The 22868-nt window shown below is 38.7% G+C and overlaps 1 protein-coding gene across 1 annotated transcript; it reads right to left on the minus strand.

Moving 5' to 3' along the window:
- Positions 1 to 397: 397 nt before the first annotated feature.
- Positions 398 to 22785, minus strand: rab11fip4b (RAB11 family interacting protein 4 (class II) b). Its single transcript, XM_089006498.1, has 13 exons — positions 22418 to 22785; positions 12356 to 12588; positions 12072 to 12257; positions 10326 to 10460; positions 8114 to 8149; positions 7066 to 7165; positions 6185 to 6288; positions 5943 to 6083; positions 4913 to 4994; positions 4668 to 4805; positions 3818 to 3976; positions 2411 to 2554; positions 398 to 1856 (listed from the first exon to the last, which is right to left on the minus strand). The coding sequence occupies exons 1-13, from the start codon at positions 22493 to 22495 to the stop codon at positions 1740 to 1742; spliced, it is 1653 nt and encodes a 550-aa protein (XP_088862624.1). The 5' UTR covers positions 22496 to 22785; the 3' UTR covers positions 398 to 1739.
- Positions 22786 to 22868: the final 83 nt, after the last annotated feature.

Raw genomic sequence — 22868 nt, forward strand, 5'->3', positions numbered from 1 at the left:
AATTAAAAACTACAACATCGGTGGAATAACGCCAACGTCGGCGTTCTTTTGACGCTAAATTAGTTTAATTTTAACTATACCGTGTCTCACCTGTGCTGTTGCCAGAGAAGTGCAACTCCGACTCTAATCGATTCCGAATCGATCAGTATCCACCTGGAATAGGAAGTCAGACACTACCTGGCGCCAGAACTCTGGGAACGAGGTGCCAAATTGAAGTTTCAGAACGGCAAATGACACTTGCACTTTTCATTCGACTTTTTAAATTTATTTTTAAATCTCATTTACCCTTGCAGGTGACTTAATATTCCCGCAAGGGTACACGTACCCTCATTTGAGAATCACTGTGATATTAAATACATATAAATTCTACAGAAAGAGAAAATGCACACATATGTGATCTATTTTGCAAGCTCCATGTGCTCCTTTAATTTATTCCAGAATGGTACAAACAGCCCATGTGAAACCATTTGTTCAGCCAGACACAAAAAAAACAGGCATTTGGGGATGGTGACTAAAAGAAACCTCACCACTGAGTTCAGATAAGAAAGACAGTTTGCTTACCAGAAAACAAATTTAAATTAGTATGAAATCTCTGAGCATAAATTATTGTAGAAATGCAACAAAACGATTCACCCAGTGTTACACAATCTTTAAAATGAACAAAAATGTAACCTTTCTATGTCTTTAGTAAGAGGACACCTACTGTCCAAGCCATTGCGTGCTCTTCCATGATATGATCTGTAGAAAATAGATTTCCACAAAAAGACTAGTCGATATCATGTGTTTACAATTGGGCACATAATTATAACATTTACAAGTTAGAAAAATGATTAAGACATAGAACTTACCCTTCTGAAAACCGCCCTCCCAAGGCACAGACAGAATGTATAAACCATGAAGAGGGAAAACAAATCAACTTTTTTTTGTATGTGCAAGGAAGCAAAACTCAAGTTTCAGTTAATTACAAAGTACAGCATATTCTTATCCCATCTCATATATCAACATTTATATTAATGATATTTACACTATAATAAAGTTTCTGACAACTGTGCTGTGTACCCTTGTTGTTTTTAGTACCACTCTACAGGGCCAACACAAGAGTAGTCACAATCATTTCACCTTGTCACATTTATGTTGAGCCTATTATTGCTTGTGTACCTTTCGGGAGCTGCCTTTTCTTCTCTCGAAAGTGAGTGACAGCATGAATCATTCCAAGATTTCTGGAAGACGTTCTGGAGAACAATCACGAGTAGTAACTTCATCAAAACCCTCTTGTGTTTGGGTACATGACCGATTTTCCCCAAAAGTCCTCTCTGACCACCTTTTCACATTTCACAACCCAGTCTCAAGACGTGCAAGTACCAAACATATCACTCACATTTTTCTCCCACCACCTCCATGACCAAATGTAGCCGCTTAACAGATCAGATGATGGTACACTGGCCATATGTCTCACAGTGCTCAACTATTAGCCTACACTGTCACTGAGATGACAACAAAAGATGGCTGGCTATGTACGGTTCCAGTTTTCATGCCAGTGTGCAAATAGTTCAATCCTCAGACGCCGTAGAAAAAGGTCAGATGCCCTTCAACAGTCACAGCAGCAAAAGCATTGAGTGACTCCCCATTCTGAGCGTCCTTGTTTTCATCCACAAACAGCAGGGGGGATATTCCAGTTGTTTGTGTTCCATAACAGGGTGTTTGATTGATTCTTACAGTCTCTTCAGACGGAGTCCCTGCTAATTCTTTATCTCCAGGATGGATGGGTTGTGATCGAGGATGGATAGAATGATTTTGTCCATGTACTGCCGTAGCCTCATGTTGATTTCCTCCTGCTCTGTCAGGGCTTCCATTAACTGGGGAAAAAGTAGCACAAAAACTATCTATAAAGAACTGTTGAAAAAAATTAAAACGCCATGATTGCTTGTCCTTTTCATTCTGGTTTAGCCGTGACAAGTCAGCGATGTGCTAGAAATAGACCTTGTGATGATCTCCATATTGCATAATAGCTGCACTATTGACTCAGATGAGGAAAGTTGTCAGGCAGTGAAGTCCTGCGCTGACTCATAAATTGGTGCTCTCCACTGCACAATAACGGCTTGGTTCAGGTCGCCTCAGTTTTGAGCGATCCGTTTTCGAAAATGGTAGAAATTGCTTGAAATGCGGAATGTGACTGTAAATTTTTATGTGAAGAAGGCTTTGACATATACAAATATGAATCATAAAAGTGTATCAGTTACAAACATATTCTATACTTTTTATGTTACAGCCTGATAACAAAATGTATTTCATTCACACAAAAAAAACATTTTGAAATAAGGCTCTCATGTAATGAAATTCAGAATATGTGAAGCACCGCCAGTACTTCCTGGACGCACTTTACCATCACATGGTATGTTCTGAATATTACCTCATCTCTGGAAGCATTATCTATCTCGGCAGCCAGAGACTGTGCCTTGGTCTGCGTGGCAAACAAATTCTTGGCTTCGTACAGGCTCAGACTGAGAATCTGACCGTTCAGCTCGTCATTCTGCTCCTTCAGCCTCTGATTCTCCTGGGAAGGGAAAATTAGAGACTAGTGAGTGGTGAGTTTTTGATTCAAAGGGATTCTGTTGAATGAAACCTAACGCAAAGGATAGCACACGAAAATAATCCAGAAATTCCCCAGTGTAACACCTGTACAAAGCTAATCATGAGATGTGAAAACACACGTCCTGTCAATGTTTACTGAACAACAGGTCTGTACACTTCGTTCATTCAGCAAATAAGACGTCATAATTTTGAAACCCAAGAACATACAACGCATTTCAGGAAGTACCTTCACATTCAGAAAATAAACAAATGTGCCCAGTTTACTGCAAATGATTCAAGAGCTGTTCACAGGTTGATCAAGGGTTATACTGTACAAATCTACAAACCTCTCTGATCCAAACTTGATACTTTCAAATTGATACAATAGATTAGACATGGAAATGCAGAGGCAGAACGTAAGACAGGTTGAGGCTATTTATCTACAAGTTTCTACAAAATTCGCTCACTATAATACACAGGTGTCAAAGTCAAGGCCCGGGGGCCAAATCTGGCCTGCTACATCATTTCATTCGGCCCGCGAAAGTAAATAATCAAACTTGTGAAATTCCATGATCGCTAAAGTCAACCCAAAATTTCAAAGTGTCCCATGTAAACCAAAAAACAGTCATGATTTTTGACTTCAAATTTGAAAACTGATTATTCATTATTTTTTGTGCGCTCTTTTTTGTGCGCTCTAGATGTAATATGACACAGATGACCCACGGAGCAAATCTGGCCCACCATATTATTTTATTCGGTTCACTAAAGCAAATCAAACTTGTGAAATTCCATGCTCATCTATTGAGCTAGCTAGCTAGCTAGCGATTGAACGTGCTAGCTAGCTCACTTTCAATTGCTAGCAAGCAATTGAGCTAGCTAGCTCTCTTACTATTTAGCGAGCTAGCTAATCCCTTACATCACAGGTGTCCAAGTCAAGGAGCGGGGGGGGCAAATCAGACCCGCCATATCATTTTATTTGGTCCGTGAAAGGAAATCAAACTTGTGAAATTCCACGATGCTCCCTAAAATCCAAACCAAAATTTAAAATTCTCCTATGTAAACCACAATAACAGTCATTATTTTTTACTTCAAATTTTAAAAGTAGTTATCCATTCATTTTTTTGTGCGCTCTTAATGGCTTCCACATTTCCTAACGGCTCCTTTGCTGTAATAAAATATGGATGATAATTATGAAACATGCATTACAACAGGTGATACATAATTTTGACAATGCATTAAAAAGTACCTGCTTGAGCCTCTTCACCTCGTACTCCAGCTCCATCTCTCTGGTCCGACTGTTGTACTCGGAGAGACTAGAAGATGAGCTGCGTCCCCGTCCGGGCTTCTCTGCCTCCAGTTTGAAAAGTTGCAAGTGCTCCAGCTCTCGCCGCAGGTCTTCAATCAGCTGCGCAAAAGATGTAGACATATAGGAAGTGCTAAACTCTGAAAACTTCAGGTTATTTCATGAACTAAAATTGTGAGGTTGTTTGTGTTGGGTCCAAACTATGTGTTATTACTTCCCAAGACAATGAAATTGTTGGTTAAAATGAAACTTTTACTGGGTTATAAAATGAAACTTTTACTGGGTTATATGGCTATAATGTTTTCTTTGAGTCAAAAATCAATTGATCAAATCTGATTGGAGGCCAATTAGCTAGCAAGGTAGGTAGCTTGCCTGATAGCTAGGTCGCTATTCAATGAGAGTTTTAAAGAGTTGGGTGAAAATAAATGAAATGTTTTGACACAATTTTATATTTTCCCGTAACCTTAAAATGTGGAACAAAAATGGAATAATCCATTTTTTTGACTCAAATTGTGGGTGGATACTTTTTTAACCCCGTATTTGGATCAAAGCTGTTTTAAAATTGTATATACAGTAAAGTCTCGTTAAATCGATATTCAAGGGAGTCCGAAAAAATATCGATATAACCGGGACTATCGATATATCCGACCCTGTTTGCATGTAATTTTCTCCGTGCGTGCATAGAAATAGTACCGATATAACCGGGACTATCGATATATCCGATATCGATATAACGAGACTTTACTGTATTGTCAGTGGTAATGTCTAAGACAGAAGTTTTGATTGATTGTACCTCCTGCATGGCTTCTTTTTCTTGCTGGAACTGCTGCTTGCTCTTTCGTAGTTTGTCCATCATTTTCCTGTAAAGGTCCATCTCATCCTTCAAACGTAAACTGGTGTCCTCCAATTTATCTGTCATCCTTTGCTTCTCCTGAGCACAAATGTAAGTTTTTGTTGTACTTTCGCAGTTGTAGGAAAAAGAACCGGGACTATCGGTTCAGAGTTTATCCAAGCAAATACACATAAATTATGGCGCACCTTGTCCAATTTCTCTGTCTCCGTCTTGAGTCTGCACATGCCAGCATGTATTTCATTTTTCTCGTCCTCTAGCTGTTTCAATCTAAGAGTTGAAAACACAATCAATCACCAGTTCATCAGTACGAGGACGAGGACACCTTTAAAGGACAACCGACATCACTTTTTTGTTTCCTAACTGACATCAGAAAAACGTTTTAAAGCATCTAAAATACCCAAAACGATATGATATTTGATATTTTTAGTCAAATGCAAAACACCAATAAAAATGACTTAAACTGTCCAAAAACTACTTCAAATTGAACCTGGAAGTGGCCAGTTTCAGAAGGTCCCGCCCCCTTGTTCGTGGTGTCACCCCAAGACGTCTTGCCTTGCTGAAGAATCAAAACAATGGCTTCAGATTCGGAAAAGATGCTTTCTTGTTACTCATCGAGTTATGAATATGATTCAAATAGTTCTGAAGAGGAAAGCATACATGTTTGCAATCGATTAAATAATTTATTCCGGTCATTTTGATGCATCTGGAGAGACATGTAGTGACAAACTCTTTAGTACTCACAGTACCCAAAAAAAAGGCAGAAGAGGGCGACAAAGCTCTGTGTAAATTGTCTCCTGGGACGTTTTGTAAGCGAACATCAAATACACTGTAGAAGTCTTGGCGCAACACACAATAATTCACCATCGCGTTATTTATGTGTTTTCCTTCTAATTTCGCCATCAACACGGATCAACACGAAGTTTTCAGACCAAACAAAGTACCGCAAAATGCATTGAGGTGATGCAAGGTATGTCCTGTCTCGGTGAGGGGTGTTCCTTCAGTGACGTAGGGTGAGGACTCGTCACCAACTCAAAAACAAGACTTCCGGAATATTCAGTGCGAGTCTTAAAACGTAAAATATAGCTACATGCGGTGGAATCTTTGTAAAATACGCTCAGCAGAAGTCATTTGAAGCCATTTTACAAATTATGGACACAACTTGTCTGGAAACGTCGGTTGTCCTTTAAATACTAAATGCTTGTGTGAATTTCTCACTGGCTGTTCAGCAGCTCGATCTGAGTGTTTTTGTCATTCTCCATTTTGCTGAAGGCCTCTCGGTGTCGTTTCAACTCCCCCTGCAGATTTTGGTGCTCGCGGACCTCCTGGTCTTTCAGCTGCTCTTCGAGCTCATTAACTCTTTGTTTAATGAAATAAAAATTAATATTATTCCTTCACCAAACACTTGGAATTGGCAAAGGGTTTATGGCAAAGGTGTGGGACATTGTTTTGGACCATACCTGTGGACTAAATGAGTGTTATCCTGCTTCAATTTGGATTTCACGTCACCCTTCACCAAAATTTCATTCTCGAGTTCTGCAACATTCTTTTCCAATAAGTTTACCTGGCAAAGATAGAGAGGTTGAGGAACACAACAAACCTATGAGGCGTTCAATAGCTAGGCATCAACCAATGAACAGTTCACACTCGCAACTGAAGCCGTATACAATATAAATCTATTAGCTAGCTAGATTTCTATCCGAGTTACTTAGCTATCGAATTAGCTGTCTATTAGCTAGCTAGCTTATCCTGTGACTATGAAGTGACCTTGAGAGTTTTGAAAGGCACTTATAAATGAAAGTATTATTATTATTATTATTATTATTATTATTATTATTATTATTATTATTATTATTATAAACATTTTCTTCCACATTCTGAACATACTCAAAAGTCTTATTTTGGCCATAAAAATGTGACCATGTATACGGACCCATTCCACCAATAATTATCAATACTGGGTGATATGAAATATTTATATTTTGGGGCCTGTTTTCCAACTATATCGCCAAGCCTGATTAAGCACATTAGGTTTGAAATAGTATGTATTTAATCTTTATATGTAGCATTTTATTTAACTTTTTCATTGTTCCGTTGACTGCTTTTTAGAGATTACATATTTTCTTAAAATAAAAGGATTTAAATACAGCACTTTCATTAGTCATTATTTTTAACAGTTAATAAATGATTACATAGCAAATAATATGAAATGCTGATTATCGTGATATACTTTTCAGTTATATTGCTCAACCGTAATTGACAGTAACATAAAATAAAGTGGGTTTCACAACTACAAAAGCAAGCCAAGGAGTAAACAAACCCCAAAACAAAACGAACATACCTTCTCATTGATGTCGATGTCACAAGAGTCAATGCTATCTCGGAAGAGATCTTCGGTGCTTCCGTTGCTACTACTCAAGTTGCTGTTGTGGAGCAGCTGCCTGATCAAACACAGTGTTACATAGTCGCTCTCGTTAGTGTGATTGCATGACTGGAACAAAAAGTGCGGGGCAGGGTAAAAAAAAATATCTCCAAGGAAGGCAGAATGATAGAGGACTACCCCCCGAGGTCAATGTCAACTAGAGAAAGTGGTGCAAACAGAATTAAAATAGCACACGGTGGTTTTATCATGGTTGCAAATACGTTTTTTTAATCTTTATTCAATGCCATTTCAACTGCATTATTCAAGCACTTAAAGCGCAACAGTGGCCTCTGATTTTGAGGGATCGAGAAACAGAGCAACACAGAGATAGAGAGAGAGAGACAGAGAGATCTAGCTAGGTAGCCATCCAGCTCAATAGATACAGTAGACAGACGAGAGCGAGAGCGAGAGAGAGAGAGAGAGAGAGAGAGAGAGAGAGAGAGAGAGAGAGAGAGAGAGAGAGAGAGAGAGAGAGAGAGAAATAGTGCAAGTACCAAACTCACAAATTGAATACATAGATCAACTCTGACAGGCCATTTTCAGTCTGTCACCATAATTCAATTGGTGCGACTGGAATAAGGGATACAAAACATCTCGGAGACAAACAGACCCCTAAGACCGTGCAGCCCGAAACAATGATTTGACAGCACTTTCTGTTAGATATGTGTATGCTTTTATGGGAATAAGTAGTTAGTAATTAACTGACTAAGTACAACACTGCACATGGGAGAGGAGAAATGAGGAAGTTGTAAATGCTCTGGTGATGTGCTGTACACGGAAACCATGAGCAAACTTTGCTGTTTGTGAGAAAAAAAAAATAATCAAGTCTTACTTTAATGTTAGATGCTTTACATGAGAAGGTACTAAAACAGCTCTCAGTACGATGCAGTTTTGCTGTACAAAGTCCTCAAAGACAAACACGGATCCCAAGAAAGATGGAAAGAAATAAACACAACTTGTTTCTTACCTCCCAAATGCTGTACTGGAGATTTTCCTGTTCGGGCTACACCAAAAAAATATGAGAGAGATTTGTCAGTGAATTGCCATGGAGAAGTCTTCTCGTTCAACAAGGCAGTTTCGAAAAAATATGTAGCTGGCCCTTTAAATTGTATGTGGTGAAAGATGGAGACAAAAAAAAACAAAATAAAATATACCTAAAATACCCTTATTTGTTCATAGGATGGAAATAACGTAAAAAAGACCTTTCAACTTCATGAATGTCTAGCTCTTCGAAATCCATCTTTAAAATGACCAAGATGTAACATACAAAATGAATCTGCTCGCTAATGTGACTACAGTGATACCTCGGCTTAAGAACTTAATTGGTTCCCAGAAAGTATGTGTAAGGTGAAAAGTTCGTCTGCCAAACATTTATTTCTCATAAGAAACCATTAAAAATGAGAATAATCCGTTCCCAGGTCCTCATGAAACAATTTTCTGCGAAATAAGCCTTAAAACTACACAAAATATACCTTATTTTTACCTATAATAAATGTGCTATTGGATTGTAATTAAAGAAATGAACGGTACAGTATAATAAAATCAGTTTATTAACCTTTGTGATGGCAGTTGTCAATGAACGGTAGCAATGGTCGATTTAGCGTAATGGTGCTGGGACTGCTAAATCAAACAAACGCATACCTCGTTCGTGTTTTTCGATGATCTTCTGCTCGACCGTTATTTTCTTTTGAGTCCTTTTCGGTTTAACACTAGCCTGCGGTGGGGTCTTTTTCGGTCCCATATAGCAAAAGTAATCCATTCGATAACAAACCACGTCTGCACTCAAAGGGGGTGTGGAAAACTAATCCGCCAGCCACTGTGGCGCTCCATGTGGTTTGGTTCGTTTGCCGAAAACTAGTTCATATGCCAAGATTATATTCTCCCAAATTTAATGTTCGTAAAGCGAAAAGTTTGTAAACTAAAGCGTTCGTAAACGGAGGTATCACTGTACTTTCATTACATGAACAACACACGCCGAGGTTCTGAGGCTTCCAATGCAACTAAGCTTTTTGCATTTTAATATCTCCAACTGATCAATTTTCCTTCTTTTCCCATCTTTTTCTGCCCATGAAGATTGTGTTATTCACCAGAAAAAAGCATGTAGCATTGTGCCGGATTAACCGGATTAAACTCGTTTTCCACTGAGTCAGCGATGTAACCTCCTCACACCCTCCTGGGTTTCAAAATGAATGAGTGCAAGCAGGTACGACTATTAAGGGTCATGCTGGATTGTGTTTCCTTTAATAGATTCCCCGATGCAATGCTTGATGAGCTAAGTGCAGGCGTGAAAGCCTTATGTAAGAACCAATTAAGTCTTTGGATGTGTGAGTTGGGTGTGCGTCAAGAACATTTCTGTCAAATGAATGGCATGGACGAGCCCAAGATATATGATCAGGCATCCCTAACCTGTAAACAGTATATTGCTCTCAACAAATCAGCATATCACGGAACTGTCATTTATTGAAAATTATAATATGGTGGAGGGGTTATTTAGTTCAGTGGCTCAATTCTAAAAGTCCAATTTATGTGGAATCACTTCACCATAGTGAAATATGTCATGAAGTTGTTTATTTATTCAGATTCAGAAGTGTATATGATTAAAGGTGACAAAACCTAAATACAGTAAAGTCTCGTTATATCGATATCGGATATATCGATAGTCCCGGTTATATCGATACTATTTCTATGCACGCACGGAGAAAATTACATGCAAACAGGGTCGGATATATCGATAGTCCCGGTTATATCGATATTTTTTCGGACTCCCTTGAATATCGATATAACGAGACTTTACTGTACCACTATAGTGCTAATTTGGAATACACGACAAGACATCGAATGATTTTTCTGACAGGGTCTTGAGGTATGTTCCTCTGTCCATGTTAAGTGGTTTGTTGCAGCTTCTTCAGCTGTTGTTAAAGCGCTATATAAATCAATATGTATTTTATTTTATTGTATTGTGTTTACCGAATCACGACAAATGTAATTTTTTTTGAGTGGAACTTAATTGCAGTCACTTCGACTGCTACTTTCTATTACGTGCATTTTCTATTGAGCTGAAAGTCTTCCAATAGGCCCATTGTGGTCAGTGAGTTAACAAAGCTCATCATAGACTGTATCGTGTGAGCTAGCAAAAAGAACATTGCACACATTGTAAGTAGGACAGAGTGACATTCCACCTGTTGGCTTTGAGATTCTTGAGACGTGCTTCCAGGTCATTGAGTAGGTTGACTTTTTTGCTGCACTGAGAACAGTAGACGTCCACCATCTCACTAGGGTACTGTTGACGTAACTTCTGAGGAGTCTGGCCAGCACTGTTGACACATTGCCATACACAAGTGAATCTCGGCAAGCTGAAGAGCCATGCGGATCTGACAAGAGTCCCCGCCATGTAATTGTGAGTTCAAAAGCTGAGACATGTGATGTAATGTGAATAAGCATGAGGGAAACCTCATACACACCCGCCTCCCGCATACATATGCTGGTAATTGCCTTTCCATACCTCGCCTGTAATTACTGCTCATTGATGTTGTTGTATCTCTTTGAAAAAGAATTGGATCATGACAGGTTCTGTTGTCGAGAATGCAATATAGGCTGTAATCATCTACTGTGTCTTCTTGTTGAGATGCAATGCATAAAAAAGGAACCCTAGAAAACGGCTGTTTTGTTTGGGTCAAAAACCAAACGCTGCTACAATGTAAAATCACAGATGAATGCTGCATATTTTGTTTTCATTTGGATGTTAACTCATTCACTGTCATTCACGAATTTATTCGGTAAAGTCTCGTTATATCGATATTCTCGGGAGTCGGAAAAAATATCGATATAACCGGACTATCGATATATCCGATCCTGCAGCATGTAAATTTTCTCCTTGCGTTCATAGAAATAGTATCGTAATAAGCAGTACTATCGATATAACCGATATCGATATAACGAGACTTTACTGTATATGATGTAGAGCGCCATTCCCATATTTGTTCGGGTTTTGTTTTTTTCATGCTTGGGTGTCAATAAAGCGCTAGCCATGGCCTCTGGCAATGTTTTTTTATTTTCCACATGGGGGCAGCATTTCTCTTTTTTCCATTTTCAAGCTTTGTTCCAGCGTCAGCTGTTGTTAAAACGCTATTTAAACCAATATGTATGTATTGCATTGTATTTTGGACAGCTGCCCTCATTTCAAGCTCATATAACTCCAGACCCATATAATTTAGGAATTAACTCTTTTTTTCTGATGAAAGAAGAGGGTCTAAGGTTTCTTACGCTGCATTGAATGTTTATGAAGTCCTAAAACTCAATATTTTGTCCGTCCTGGACTTCAAGTGACAATGACAAAAACCCTGGCACAGGAGTGGATACATTATTGCACATGTCTGGCAGTGACCGAGTTAAACTTGTCGCGCTGCGTGTATACAAACATATACAATACATTTATAAAGTACAGTAGATTGTTGACTGAAAATGAGGGCAGGGTCGTTTAAAGGTCAGCTTTCAACATTTTTTTTCATAGTCTGTTAAAGTGTATGCTGTCGCGGGTGATATGTTTTGTCACTTCCCTCAAGTTTTCAATCACAGTTCGATTAAAAAATGGTTTTAATTACACACAAATGAATATTTGGGGATATTGTTCAGCATTGTTCTCGACTATACCTTGAACCTATTTTCAATTAAACTAAACTTATTTAAAATGGCTTCTGCCCGTCCAAAATGTGCAATCCAAGACTTCTCCTTGATCTGGCCCTCATTTAGAATTAAAATCTTGCCTAGTCAGTTCATTTTATAAGTTTTGTCTGCTTGGTATGTGTGGGAAAAAAAAATCAATGAGCAGCTTTTTCCACTTTATCAGCCTCTCATATGTGGAGTCAACATTTGACATGAAATGTCATGCTTTTTTTTTTTGCATTATATCGCCGAGTCTTTCTTACCTTGAGGACACAGATGAGCCAAGATCAGAATACCCGTTCATGCGGTTCTCGTCGTCGAGAGAAGGACTGCTGGGAACATAGTCTGGCTCTCCTCCTTCGCCGTAGTCCTCAAACTGCTCCTCGTTCAGAGAAGCCGAAGAGCGCGTGGACAGGTCAGAAGTCACAGAATTGCTTGTTCCACTTGTCCTAATGGCAACAACATTAAAGAATGCAACTTTTACACAGTAAAACAACAAAATACGTTGTAAAATAATCCGAAGCACTCCAAATGAAACGTTGCTTACTTTTCTGCAGGGAAGAAGAGATCCCCCAAGATGTCTTCTTTATCCCCGAGTCTCGTGGGACCTTCCGATGTGTCAGACCCTTGGGTGCTTTCCACTGCGCTGTCTCTGTCAGAGTCTCTCTCCTTGCCCTCATCTTCTTCGACATCTTTGGAGAACAGTGGGCTGCTGGGTAAGGCGTCGGGATAGGCCCGTGTGCACATGTTCACCGGAAAGTGCCGCTCGTCCTCACCGGACTGGAGGATGATACCGAAAGGGCGACAATATTGCATAAGATCTTTGAATCAGATCGATTGGTTCCCAACATGGCATTATGATAGCATATATAAAGTGAAATTAGAAAAAAAAATCCTCTCTAAATAATACTTTGTTGATGTTTTTTTACGCATTCACTGCCAGATGTGCCAAAATGTATCCACTCTAATGGCAGGGTTTTTGTCATTGTCACTCGATTTCCAGGACCCACAGATTATTGAGTTTTAGGACTACATAAACATTCAATGCAGCATAACGAAACCTTAGACTCTCTTCTTTCATCAGAAAAAAAACAAATTCCTAAATTATATGGGTCTGGAGTTATCGGAGCTTGAAATGGGGATGGCTGTCCAAAATACAATGTAATACATACATATTGGTTTATATTGTGCTTTAACAACAGCTGAAGCTGAAACAAAGCGCTAACATGACAAAAAGAAAAAGAAAATTTGGCCCCCTTGTGGAAAGGAAAAAACATTACCAGAGGCTATGGCCAGCGCTTTATCGGCACTTAAACAAGAAAAAAACAAAACCCGAACAAATTCAGGAATGGCGCTCTACGTCAATTCCCGAATAAATATGTGAGTGGCAGTGAATGAGTTAATTATGTTGAATCGAGTTTCGCAATAGCTTCAGTGGATATTTTTGCACATTGATCAAATGTTGCATTCTTGAGATTGTTTTGTTTTTGTTCACATTTCTGCAGGTATGTTAATTAAAAAAAGTTTGGATTTTATTGTTTTGGGTGGGCTACACTTATAAAGCACCTTATAAAGAGGATTAGACATGAAGTAAATCCCCTCCCTGTGGGAATGTTCTTAAAACTAAGTGGTGGGGGGTGGAAGGAGAAAAGGTTCATAGGTCACGGGCCACAAGTCCTGCTACATTGCATTCAAATGTTTCAATGTAGTGAGCTACAAGGCTTATCCCAGCATGCCTGAGCAGCTGAAAGACCAGAGCACAAAAGGGGGGAGGTGCAGGTGAAGAAAGCGATGAGACCAATTAACACGGTATTAAAAAGGAAAGACTCGAACAATGTCGGGGATATCACACAAATATTATTTTGAATAATTGTGAATTGCTGAAGTCAAGTATACAATTTGCTAGTACAGTATGACATTTTTCAGTGTCGTGACAACGGCAGATGACTGTCATGTCTGTTTCAAGATGTTAGTTTCCTTTATTTGTCTTATTTTGATAGCTTTCTACCTTTCCCATGCAAGCCGATAAGAGTCTCAGTGATAGGGAGGTAGGAACGGGAAAATGACCCGTGTTGTGTAAACAGTAGACTTGTCATTGAGTCATGCATTTTGAGTGACATCTGTTTGTGATGCGTGCAAAGAGCGAACACGTGATCGTAGACCGTCCACCACGGCCTTCGTTTGAGCGCACAATGTTTTAGAACAACTTTAGGCCAGACAGGCGAGCTTCTGCTACAAGCAAGCTAACCCGTGAAATGCTCCCCCTACTGACTTTAAAAGCAAGACTAAACACTTACTATATTACTATTCATAGTTTCTATTATTTCAGAATACGTTTGAAAGTTAAGGTGTGGCTCGTTGGCTCTGACATCTACCCAAAGTAGTCCCAATGAAAATTAGCTTAATTTTAGCTCACTGTTATGAGGTTTCAAATGGATTAATTTAGCATTGCATCTTTCTAAATAAATAAGATTGATATATTAGCTTTTTGAAAATTAGCTTAATTTTAGCTAACTCTTATGAAATTACAAATTGATTAATTTTGCATTGCATCTTTTTAAATAAATACATTAGATGGATACATTATTGTTTTGAAAATTAGCTTAATTTTAGCTAACTCTGATGAGGTTTCAAATTGATTAATGTTCCATTTCATTTTTTTAAAGAAATAAATGAGATTGACACATTAGCTTTTTGAAAATTTAGCTTAATTTTAGCTGACTATTGTGAGGTTTCAAATAGATTAATTTAGAATTGCATCTTTTGAAATAAATACAGTAAAGTCTCGTTATATCGATATAACCGGGACTATCGATATATCCGACCCTGTTTCAAATAGATTAATTTAGAATTGCATCTTTTGAAATAAATACATGAGATTGATACACTAGCTTTACGCCCAGATGGAGATTGTTTGATGAGGAGGGAGCAACCGCTTTTACAAAGCAAAAGGAAACACCTGAAGAATAGGCAAGCGATTTAGAAAAAAAAAAATGCTACAAGTCCATGTTGTAATAAATATATATTAAGAGAGCTATTGTGGTCCTCTGCATTCTAGTGGTTTGGCCGGAGCAGAAACACCTTTTATCTGATTATCCTCCTAACTTCTTTTTCCTTTTGTTTTTGAGGGCCAAACCACCTCCTGGCTATTTATGTGAAGAAAAGTACACTAGTGGTCTTGAATGAACTGAGAAAAAAATATTGATTGGATGGATTCGGAATGTTTGCTATCAGGGTGACTCAGCACAGCACATGGAAAATTGTCTGAGCTACAATGTAGTAAGAAAAAGGATGGACAGATGGATGCTGGAGAGGAAAACATAAAATATAAAGAGGGAGAGAAAATGCATGAGAATGTTAATATAGCACTGCAAAGCCCTTTTCTACATCTGTAACTCTCTTCCCCGGCATTACTTTCCTCTTTGCCGCCGGGTAATTTGAAACTTGGCAACCCCAAAATATTCACAACTGCATTTAATGCCTCGCTTCTGATGTTCAGCCAAGCTGTCGCCCGTGGCTACTTCTGTCATCTCAAATCCATTCAGAGGGTCCGAGAGGAGGCCACAACATTTTGAAAGTGAAATCACTCTTCTCTCGGGATGAGATTAGCAAACGGAATAAATGCTTCATTTTTTTTTTCTAAACAAGTTAATTCCATACAAAAGTGAGTCTTAATCGTTAGTGCCACTATCTCTTTTGAATAATTTTTCAAAGTCGTAATACGATATGAAGATTTCTCACCAAAATGTATTGATATTCAAAACACAGTGATACCTTGGCTTACAAACGCTTTAGCTAACGAACTTTACGATAAAGCTGCCAAAGCTTACAAGGAATCATTCCTCAAGATGGCGGAAGAAGAAGACTACGTTCCTCATCAAGTATTTAATGCTGATCAAACCAGCCACTACATTCCATCAAGCCATCAATGACCCTCTCAAAGGTAAATAAAATGACTTTATTATACAATACAGTTTATTTATTTAATTACAATAGCATATCACATTTATTATACATAACGAAGGTATATGTTGTGTCGTTTTAAGGCTTATTTAGTAGAAAACTATGTTTTATGGGGACCTGGAAACGGATTATTCTGATTTTAATGGTTTCCTATGAGAAATTAATGTTTGGAATAAACACTTTTCACCGTACACACACTTTCTGGGAACCAATTAATTTCGTCAGGTATCGCTGTAGTCTGGTTTTCAAATCTATCTTTTGTGATGCCAATCCTGGAACTTTTCTGAAATACCACAGGTGCATGCACAAAAATAAAGAGCACCGTTGAATGTCTGCAGGTTTTAAGATCAGACACCTGCTTGCTTCCAGTGGCGGCACAGGTGGCATCTTGGATTACCAGGAATGTTGGCCAGTTGCAAAATGCAGGGAGTGGTTTGCGTTGACTATGAGGAGGCATTCATGCCAAAACTCTACTGAGGTAAGAAAAGGAAAATCCGTGGGAAGAAATGGCTTCATTTTTACATACAGGATGGAGTACATTTATCAGGCAACTGATTATATTGACTTACCTTACATAATATGAGATAAGACTTCAAAACGTGCATTCATTTTGCAAACGGTTTAATGTGCCTTGGTACTCTTCATATTACTTAACAACAGATTTCAAAGTGTCCATGAAGAGATATTTACAAATAAGACTTTTTTTCGAGTACAAAATGTGCAGGCAACCATTTGAGGGGTGTTTGCATAGCTTCCTTCATGTGTGTTTTCTGCTCAATCAGCATATCAGAGACTACACTCGTGAAGTCGGGCGTTTCAGTGTACATGTACTATGTGTTGGCAAGGGGACACGGACAAAAAACATTAGTTGCGTGGCGACTTCTGTGCCAGCGTCTGGTGTGACGTCGTTGATACTTGTGGGACAATGACGATTGGTTTCAACACAACAGGGTGTGTGTGTCTTGGGTGTTGCCATTTCACACCCCATTCAGTATTTTCCGCTATTCAAACTGCTACGTCGGTTAGGTCGGCGTTCCAACGTGAGAAACGGGAAAATTGGTGGATTGAATTTGATCCTTTCTTCATACGGTATGTGAAAATAGCAACCTGGTCTTTTTGCCTTCAGTGGATGGCATCACTAATAGCCGTCGCCATAAGTCATGGTGACTATTAGTGGGATGGGTACTTTCGATGCGTTATCATCATTAGTCTTATGACAGAATTTACTGTTTTACAGTCATTAAAGTTCATGAAAACACCCTAAACAAGTACGGGAGAGGCTTTGGAGTGGCGCACAGTACATCTGACAGAAACCGCGGGTATGGAGCGGGTGTGTTAAACAAGGAAAACCTGAAATCCATCAAAAGTGAGAACTCATCCTGAGAACTTTGGGATTGATCAAAAGTGAACTAGTGAAATGATGACACTTTTATGTCATTTTTAAATGCTAAAATGTCAGTTCTAACTTTTTCTTTATAAAAGAGATATGGATATGTGTGTGTTTATGTGTTTGGTTTCATGTCCTTTTGTTCACAAAGTGACACACACCCGTAAAACTCTTAAATGCTTCCCTACTCACAACACAGACACTTTATGTCAACATGAAGTAGGCCCAACAAAGGTAACACTAAACAGACAGAAGGTGAAACAAGGAAGGGTGTGTTGTCTGTCTGAAGCTCTGGAATAGCACAGTAATAGTTTTTAGGACTCTGTGTTCAAATTCCAAAAGAACTTGGCGTCCTGAGCATTCACTCAGGGCGCCAATACAGTATTTACATTACTTTATTTATTTTTAATAATCCCACCAAAGGATAAACAAATAAAGACAGCTTTCACACTTGACCAAACAAACCACAAACAAGTCACACTGGAGTTGATTTTCATCACTAATGGACAAAAGAGTTCAATGACTCCAATAACATTTCAGACCCCCCCACCCCCCTTTTGCCCCGCTGGTTAATCACTCAACCACTAAAGAGCAAGACAATCAGTTCCCACTCTGCTCCACATCCCGAAAATAGTTTGCTCACGTCAAAAGATGATAGTCGCCCAAATAGCTAAGGTTCCTCTGTTGGATGAAAAGTTCAAGGGTGCCGTTTTGCACTTTCCCTTCTGACTATGATGTGTTAGTGCATGAAAATGTTAAAATCTAACTATTCCAAATGATGATTGTGTGATACAACAGTGACTCGTTTATTGGTTGTAAAGCTTTTACTCAATTCTGTACTTTGGGCTGAATCACCTTAACACAGATGTTATTCTCTAAATATTTCTACTTTTGTAATTTTTGGAATATATCGTACAGGAACCTCGCACCCTGCCCACAACCTTTTCCAGCTACTCCCCTCAGGTAGGTGCTACCGATCCGTGCGCACTAAATCCAGCAGACATTTAAACAGCTTCTTCCCTCCAAACCATTAACTCTCTCAACAGTAACCCAAAAATAACGGTATTGTGCTTCTTTGCATTTTTTTATGATGATACTAGAGTAGCGTGTTGTACCGGAAATTCATTGTGTGTTCTACCTACTTCGCAATAAAGATGATTCTGATTCTGATATAAAAGGACAACTTGGCAAAGGGTGAACACATGATTTGACTTTATAAAACAAATGAAATAAAGTGAACTGCAACTTTGCTGTCAAATACAGTAAAGTCTCGTTATATCGATATTCAAGGGAGTCCGAAAAAATATCGATATAACCGGGACTATCGATATATCCGACCCTGTTTGCATGTAATTTTCTCTGTGCGTGCATAGAAATAGTATCGATATAACCGGGACTATCGATATATCCGATATCGATATAACGAGACTTTACTGTATGTAAAATTTCAACTTGAAAATGTATCCCGATAATTATAACATCTGTCTTAACGATGAAAAGTATATATATATATATATATATATATATATATATATATATATATATATATATATATATATATATATATATATATATATATATCGATATATATATATATATATATATATATATATATATGTCCCTACTGTCCAGTCATGGCAGTGCCAGACTCTGCTATGATAGGTCCCTGCTCTCAGGTTGGGGGGAGCAGAGGATTACTCCCTGCCACTCCACTGATTGTTCCTATTGTCCTGATTTACGACTGGTCTGAATGCCCCACTTCCACCGGTATCACCTCATCAGTATTCCTAATCCTATTTTGCCTAAGTAGGCTGTTGTACGAACGATCCAAATCGAACCTCACCCCACCAAACCGGTTTAATGAAGGATTTAGTTGTTTCATGAAGATTGCTTCTTTTACTCCCCTTTCAAACCATCTATGTTCTTTCGCTAAGATTTTAACCTCATTGTCGTCAAATGAGTGGTTGCTAGTTTTTAGGTGCCTATGTACTGCCGATTGAGGCCCACTAGTATTATCCCTGTGATGTTGATAATCTTTTTTTGAGAATTTGTTTAGTCTCCCCAATGTACTGCTCTTTACAATTTTCATTCTTACAATGACCACTGAGGGTACCCACAGTTAGTGAGTGCTCTCCTGATATGTTTTGACTCCTTTTCTCTCCCTTCAAAGCTTGTTGGTATTAGTTTAGCCCTATGCTGGAGGGTTCTGATAACTCCTAGTTTGTGTTGTAAAGGGTGGTTAGAATCGAAAAGTAAATATTGGTCAGTGTGCGTCGCCTTCCTAAAGACTTCTGTTTTTAGCGCTCTGTCCTCTTTTATAAGTACTTTACAATCCAAAAAGGCTAGTAGGTTCTCTTTAATGTCCTCACGAGTAAATTTAATGTTGATGTCTACCGAGTTCAGGTGATCTGTGAAGGATTGAATTTCTTGTTTTTTGATTATGACAAAAGTATCGTCCACATATCTAAACCAGTGTCTAGGTTTTGTCCCCGGGAAGGATGTGAGGGCCTGTTTCTCCATATCTTCCATGTACAGATTAGCCACTATGGGTGAAACTGGTGAGCTCATAGCACAACCATGAATTTGTTTTCATCGATGGACCACTCCTGTACAACTGAGAGTTTACACAGATGAAACATCTGTCTTATTTTTGTTTTGCGGCTAAACCACTCCCTTCAGCGAAAAGAACAAATGTTTGATGACTCAGACGATATGAATGCTTTTGTACTGTATTGTCGGCTCATTTTATTTTATTTTTTTTTCGAGGAGAACATTTCTCCCACAGCAACAATCTCTCAGGTAATATAAAAAGAACCTGTGAGAAAGGAAGGAGCGTTTTAACTCCCGATTAGCCCCATTCATCCACGACAGTGCAGTAGGCTGGGTTAATCTAGTTATTCAATTGCCAGTGTGTACGCATTGTGTACGGGCAGGACATGTGTGGTTTAAATATCTTTTTGGGGGAAAGATAAAAATATAATGAGAGTCATAATCCCATCCAACAGGGGAATACACTCAAACAAGATGACTGGGGGATAAGAACAAAAAGCACAAACAAGAGAATTTTATGTGACAGTGTCATATGGAAAGACTAATCTTCTCGTTACGTAACATCCAAATCAAGACCTGGAGTATTCCACATGTCACATGTCGTGACTGACAATCACACGGCAAATAACTTATGTCACTATTCTACTTTTGGACTCATTCATTAGTGCCACTTGCACAGCCATGTGAGAAGTCTAACATTGGAGGTTTCCTATTATTGTCTAGATTAGTGTTTCCAAACCTATACTGTGTAGCTGGCTATCTAGCTGGCTACCTAGCTAGCTAGCTATCTGCTATCTATTAGCTATCTGGCTGGCTTGCGAGCTATCTATTTGAGTTACTTCCGGGTTGAGTGAACGCTGGCGCGTGTGGCTGCCGCTGCTCACCCACAGAAAAACATATACTGTGACTGTAAAGTGACCTTGACACTTTTCAAAGGCGCTTATAAATGAAAATTATTATGATTGTGATTATTATGATTATTATTATTATATTGAGCCACATCTGTTTTCCATGAGGAAAAAAGCTCACAGGACACCTGCAAAGAAACAATGTCACACACTGTATTGTGTCTTTGTAAACGGTAAACACACTCTTTCAATCGCCCAAAATACAGAATGTTCCAGAACAATGCATCTGTCCATATTATTTTGAATGTGGACTATTTAATTAAAATCTTTGCAGAGTCAAGAAAAGAGTTACGTGACCATGATTAAAAGGCAATTTCAGCGCACATGTACAGTATATATTTTAATTTTACTTGTTTAATCTGTGCTTTTTATGTTTTTCTCTGTAATCTCATAACATCCATAATTTCATAGTCCAAACTGTAATCAGATGCAGATGTTCTCTCAAACCAGCCTCATCTCCCCTCACCTTGGACAGTCCCTCACTGAGTTGAGAAAGATTGTAAAAGGTGTAAACCCGATTGCCTCTGTCTTCATATGGTTTATTGTTTTCTTTTTATAGAAAAACGTTTCTATTGTCACGCTGATGTATTTCATAGTTTTGCTGATTGTACAGCAGATACAGCGCGACACGCGGCTGACAGTGTTCTGCCTCATATAGGTAGCAATAAACATTTCTAATAAAAAGGAATAAGAATAAGAAGAATTCATGCAATGGAATGTTACATCTTCTTTCTGCATTTATTAATGCTGCAGTCAAGAGAGATGGGAAATTAATTTGTCCCAGCTCCAACGTCAAAGCTTTCGAGGGGAATGTAAACAACAAAGATGGCTGATTCCGACGAATTGTTTGTTGTTCTGATTCATCATAACACATTTGTACTTTTATCAAACCTTCTCTATGTTCTTAATTTAATTAAATAAATTTCGCTATATAATTTCATGCAGGAAAATATCCACATATTTTCAGGCAATTGGAACCTATTCTGATGCGTTGTGTGAAGTTATTCTAAATAATATATATTTTAAAAAAATCAATAAAATAAATAAACACGTTTATAACATTATAAATTATATTTTTCCCTAAACATTTTAACTCCTTGGGGCCACCATTGTGAAGTGATGTTACATTGAAGTCAGTTAAATTCAAAACATGAACTAATTATTGAGGTAAAATCAATCTGACTTAAACCTGCTAATTTAATGTTGAATCTACCACTCAATTTGGTCACTTTTTTATCATACTCTTTACTCATCCCGTGTTGCTGATACTGTGTAGGCGATGATAATTTATGCAATCAAGGTTTTTGAGGCTCCAGTTATGACCTTTGGATAGTTTTTAAAAGTGTAGAGCAGCCCAGAAACCCTTTTGAGGTCTGTATGAAGGCCAAAGGCCATGTATTCCCAACCTGTTCACTTTTTAAACAATCAGTATTATTTGTTTTAATTTATCATCATGTTGATAATTCTACGATTTTGTTACGTACCCTTCCCCCACTGAGGAAGTATTTGATGAATAGAAACTGGGAAGCGACTGTAGTGTGGTGTGATGTTTTTGGTCACTAATCAGCTGAGTTTTGTCAGACATATAACAAGTGTAAAATACAATACAAAACAATACATGATTGATATCGCGAGCATCAATAACGGAACATACATGTACTGGATATATAACTAAAATGGCAAGAAGGTGTGACATTTTTTTACGTATCACTCCGAAACAACGATTTTAGCCTCATTCCCAAGGGAGAAAAAGTGTCGAATATGCTGAGCCAAGCGTCATTTGTCATCCCCCTTTACTCACCTCGCTTCCTAAAGAGGGGGGTCCAACGTCCAAAGCCCCCCTCTGGGCTCCAGACAGACCTTCATCCACCGAATTCATCCACTCCCTCCGTGTTCAAGTGAGCGACGTCGCTATTCCCTCTCCGTTAGTGGCTGACACCGGAACAGGTGCTTCGGTCGTCTAGTCGCCCCAAAAGCTTAGAAAAAAAAGTCCCAAACCCGCACCGATCCTAGTTGATGTATTCCAGTCAGTGCCCAGCAGGCTAACATAAACGAGCTACTCGCTCGCTCTTTCCGTTTCACACAGACAAGAAACACGAAGAAAGCTCACACGGCGGCCCCGGAGTACCTCGCTCAACACGGCTTGAGTACTTCTATTCACAGCCCCTCCCCTCTTCCTCTTCCTCCTCCTTTTTCTCCTCAGCTTGTAGAAAGGGCAGCCGCCGTTGCTCGTTGCCAGGCAACTGTCTATA

Source organism: Hippocampus bargibanti, linkage group LG10 (assembly GCF_051943395.1).
Source record: "Hippocampus bargibanti isolate YZ-2025 linkage group LG10, ASM5194339v1, whole genome shotgun sequence".
Classification (NCBI taxonomy): Eukaryota; Metazoa; Chordata; class Actinopteri; order Syngnathiformes; family Syngnathidae; genus Hippocampus; species Hippocampus bargibanti.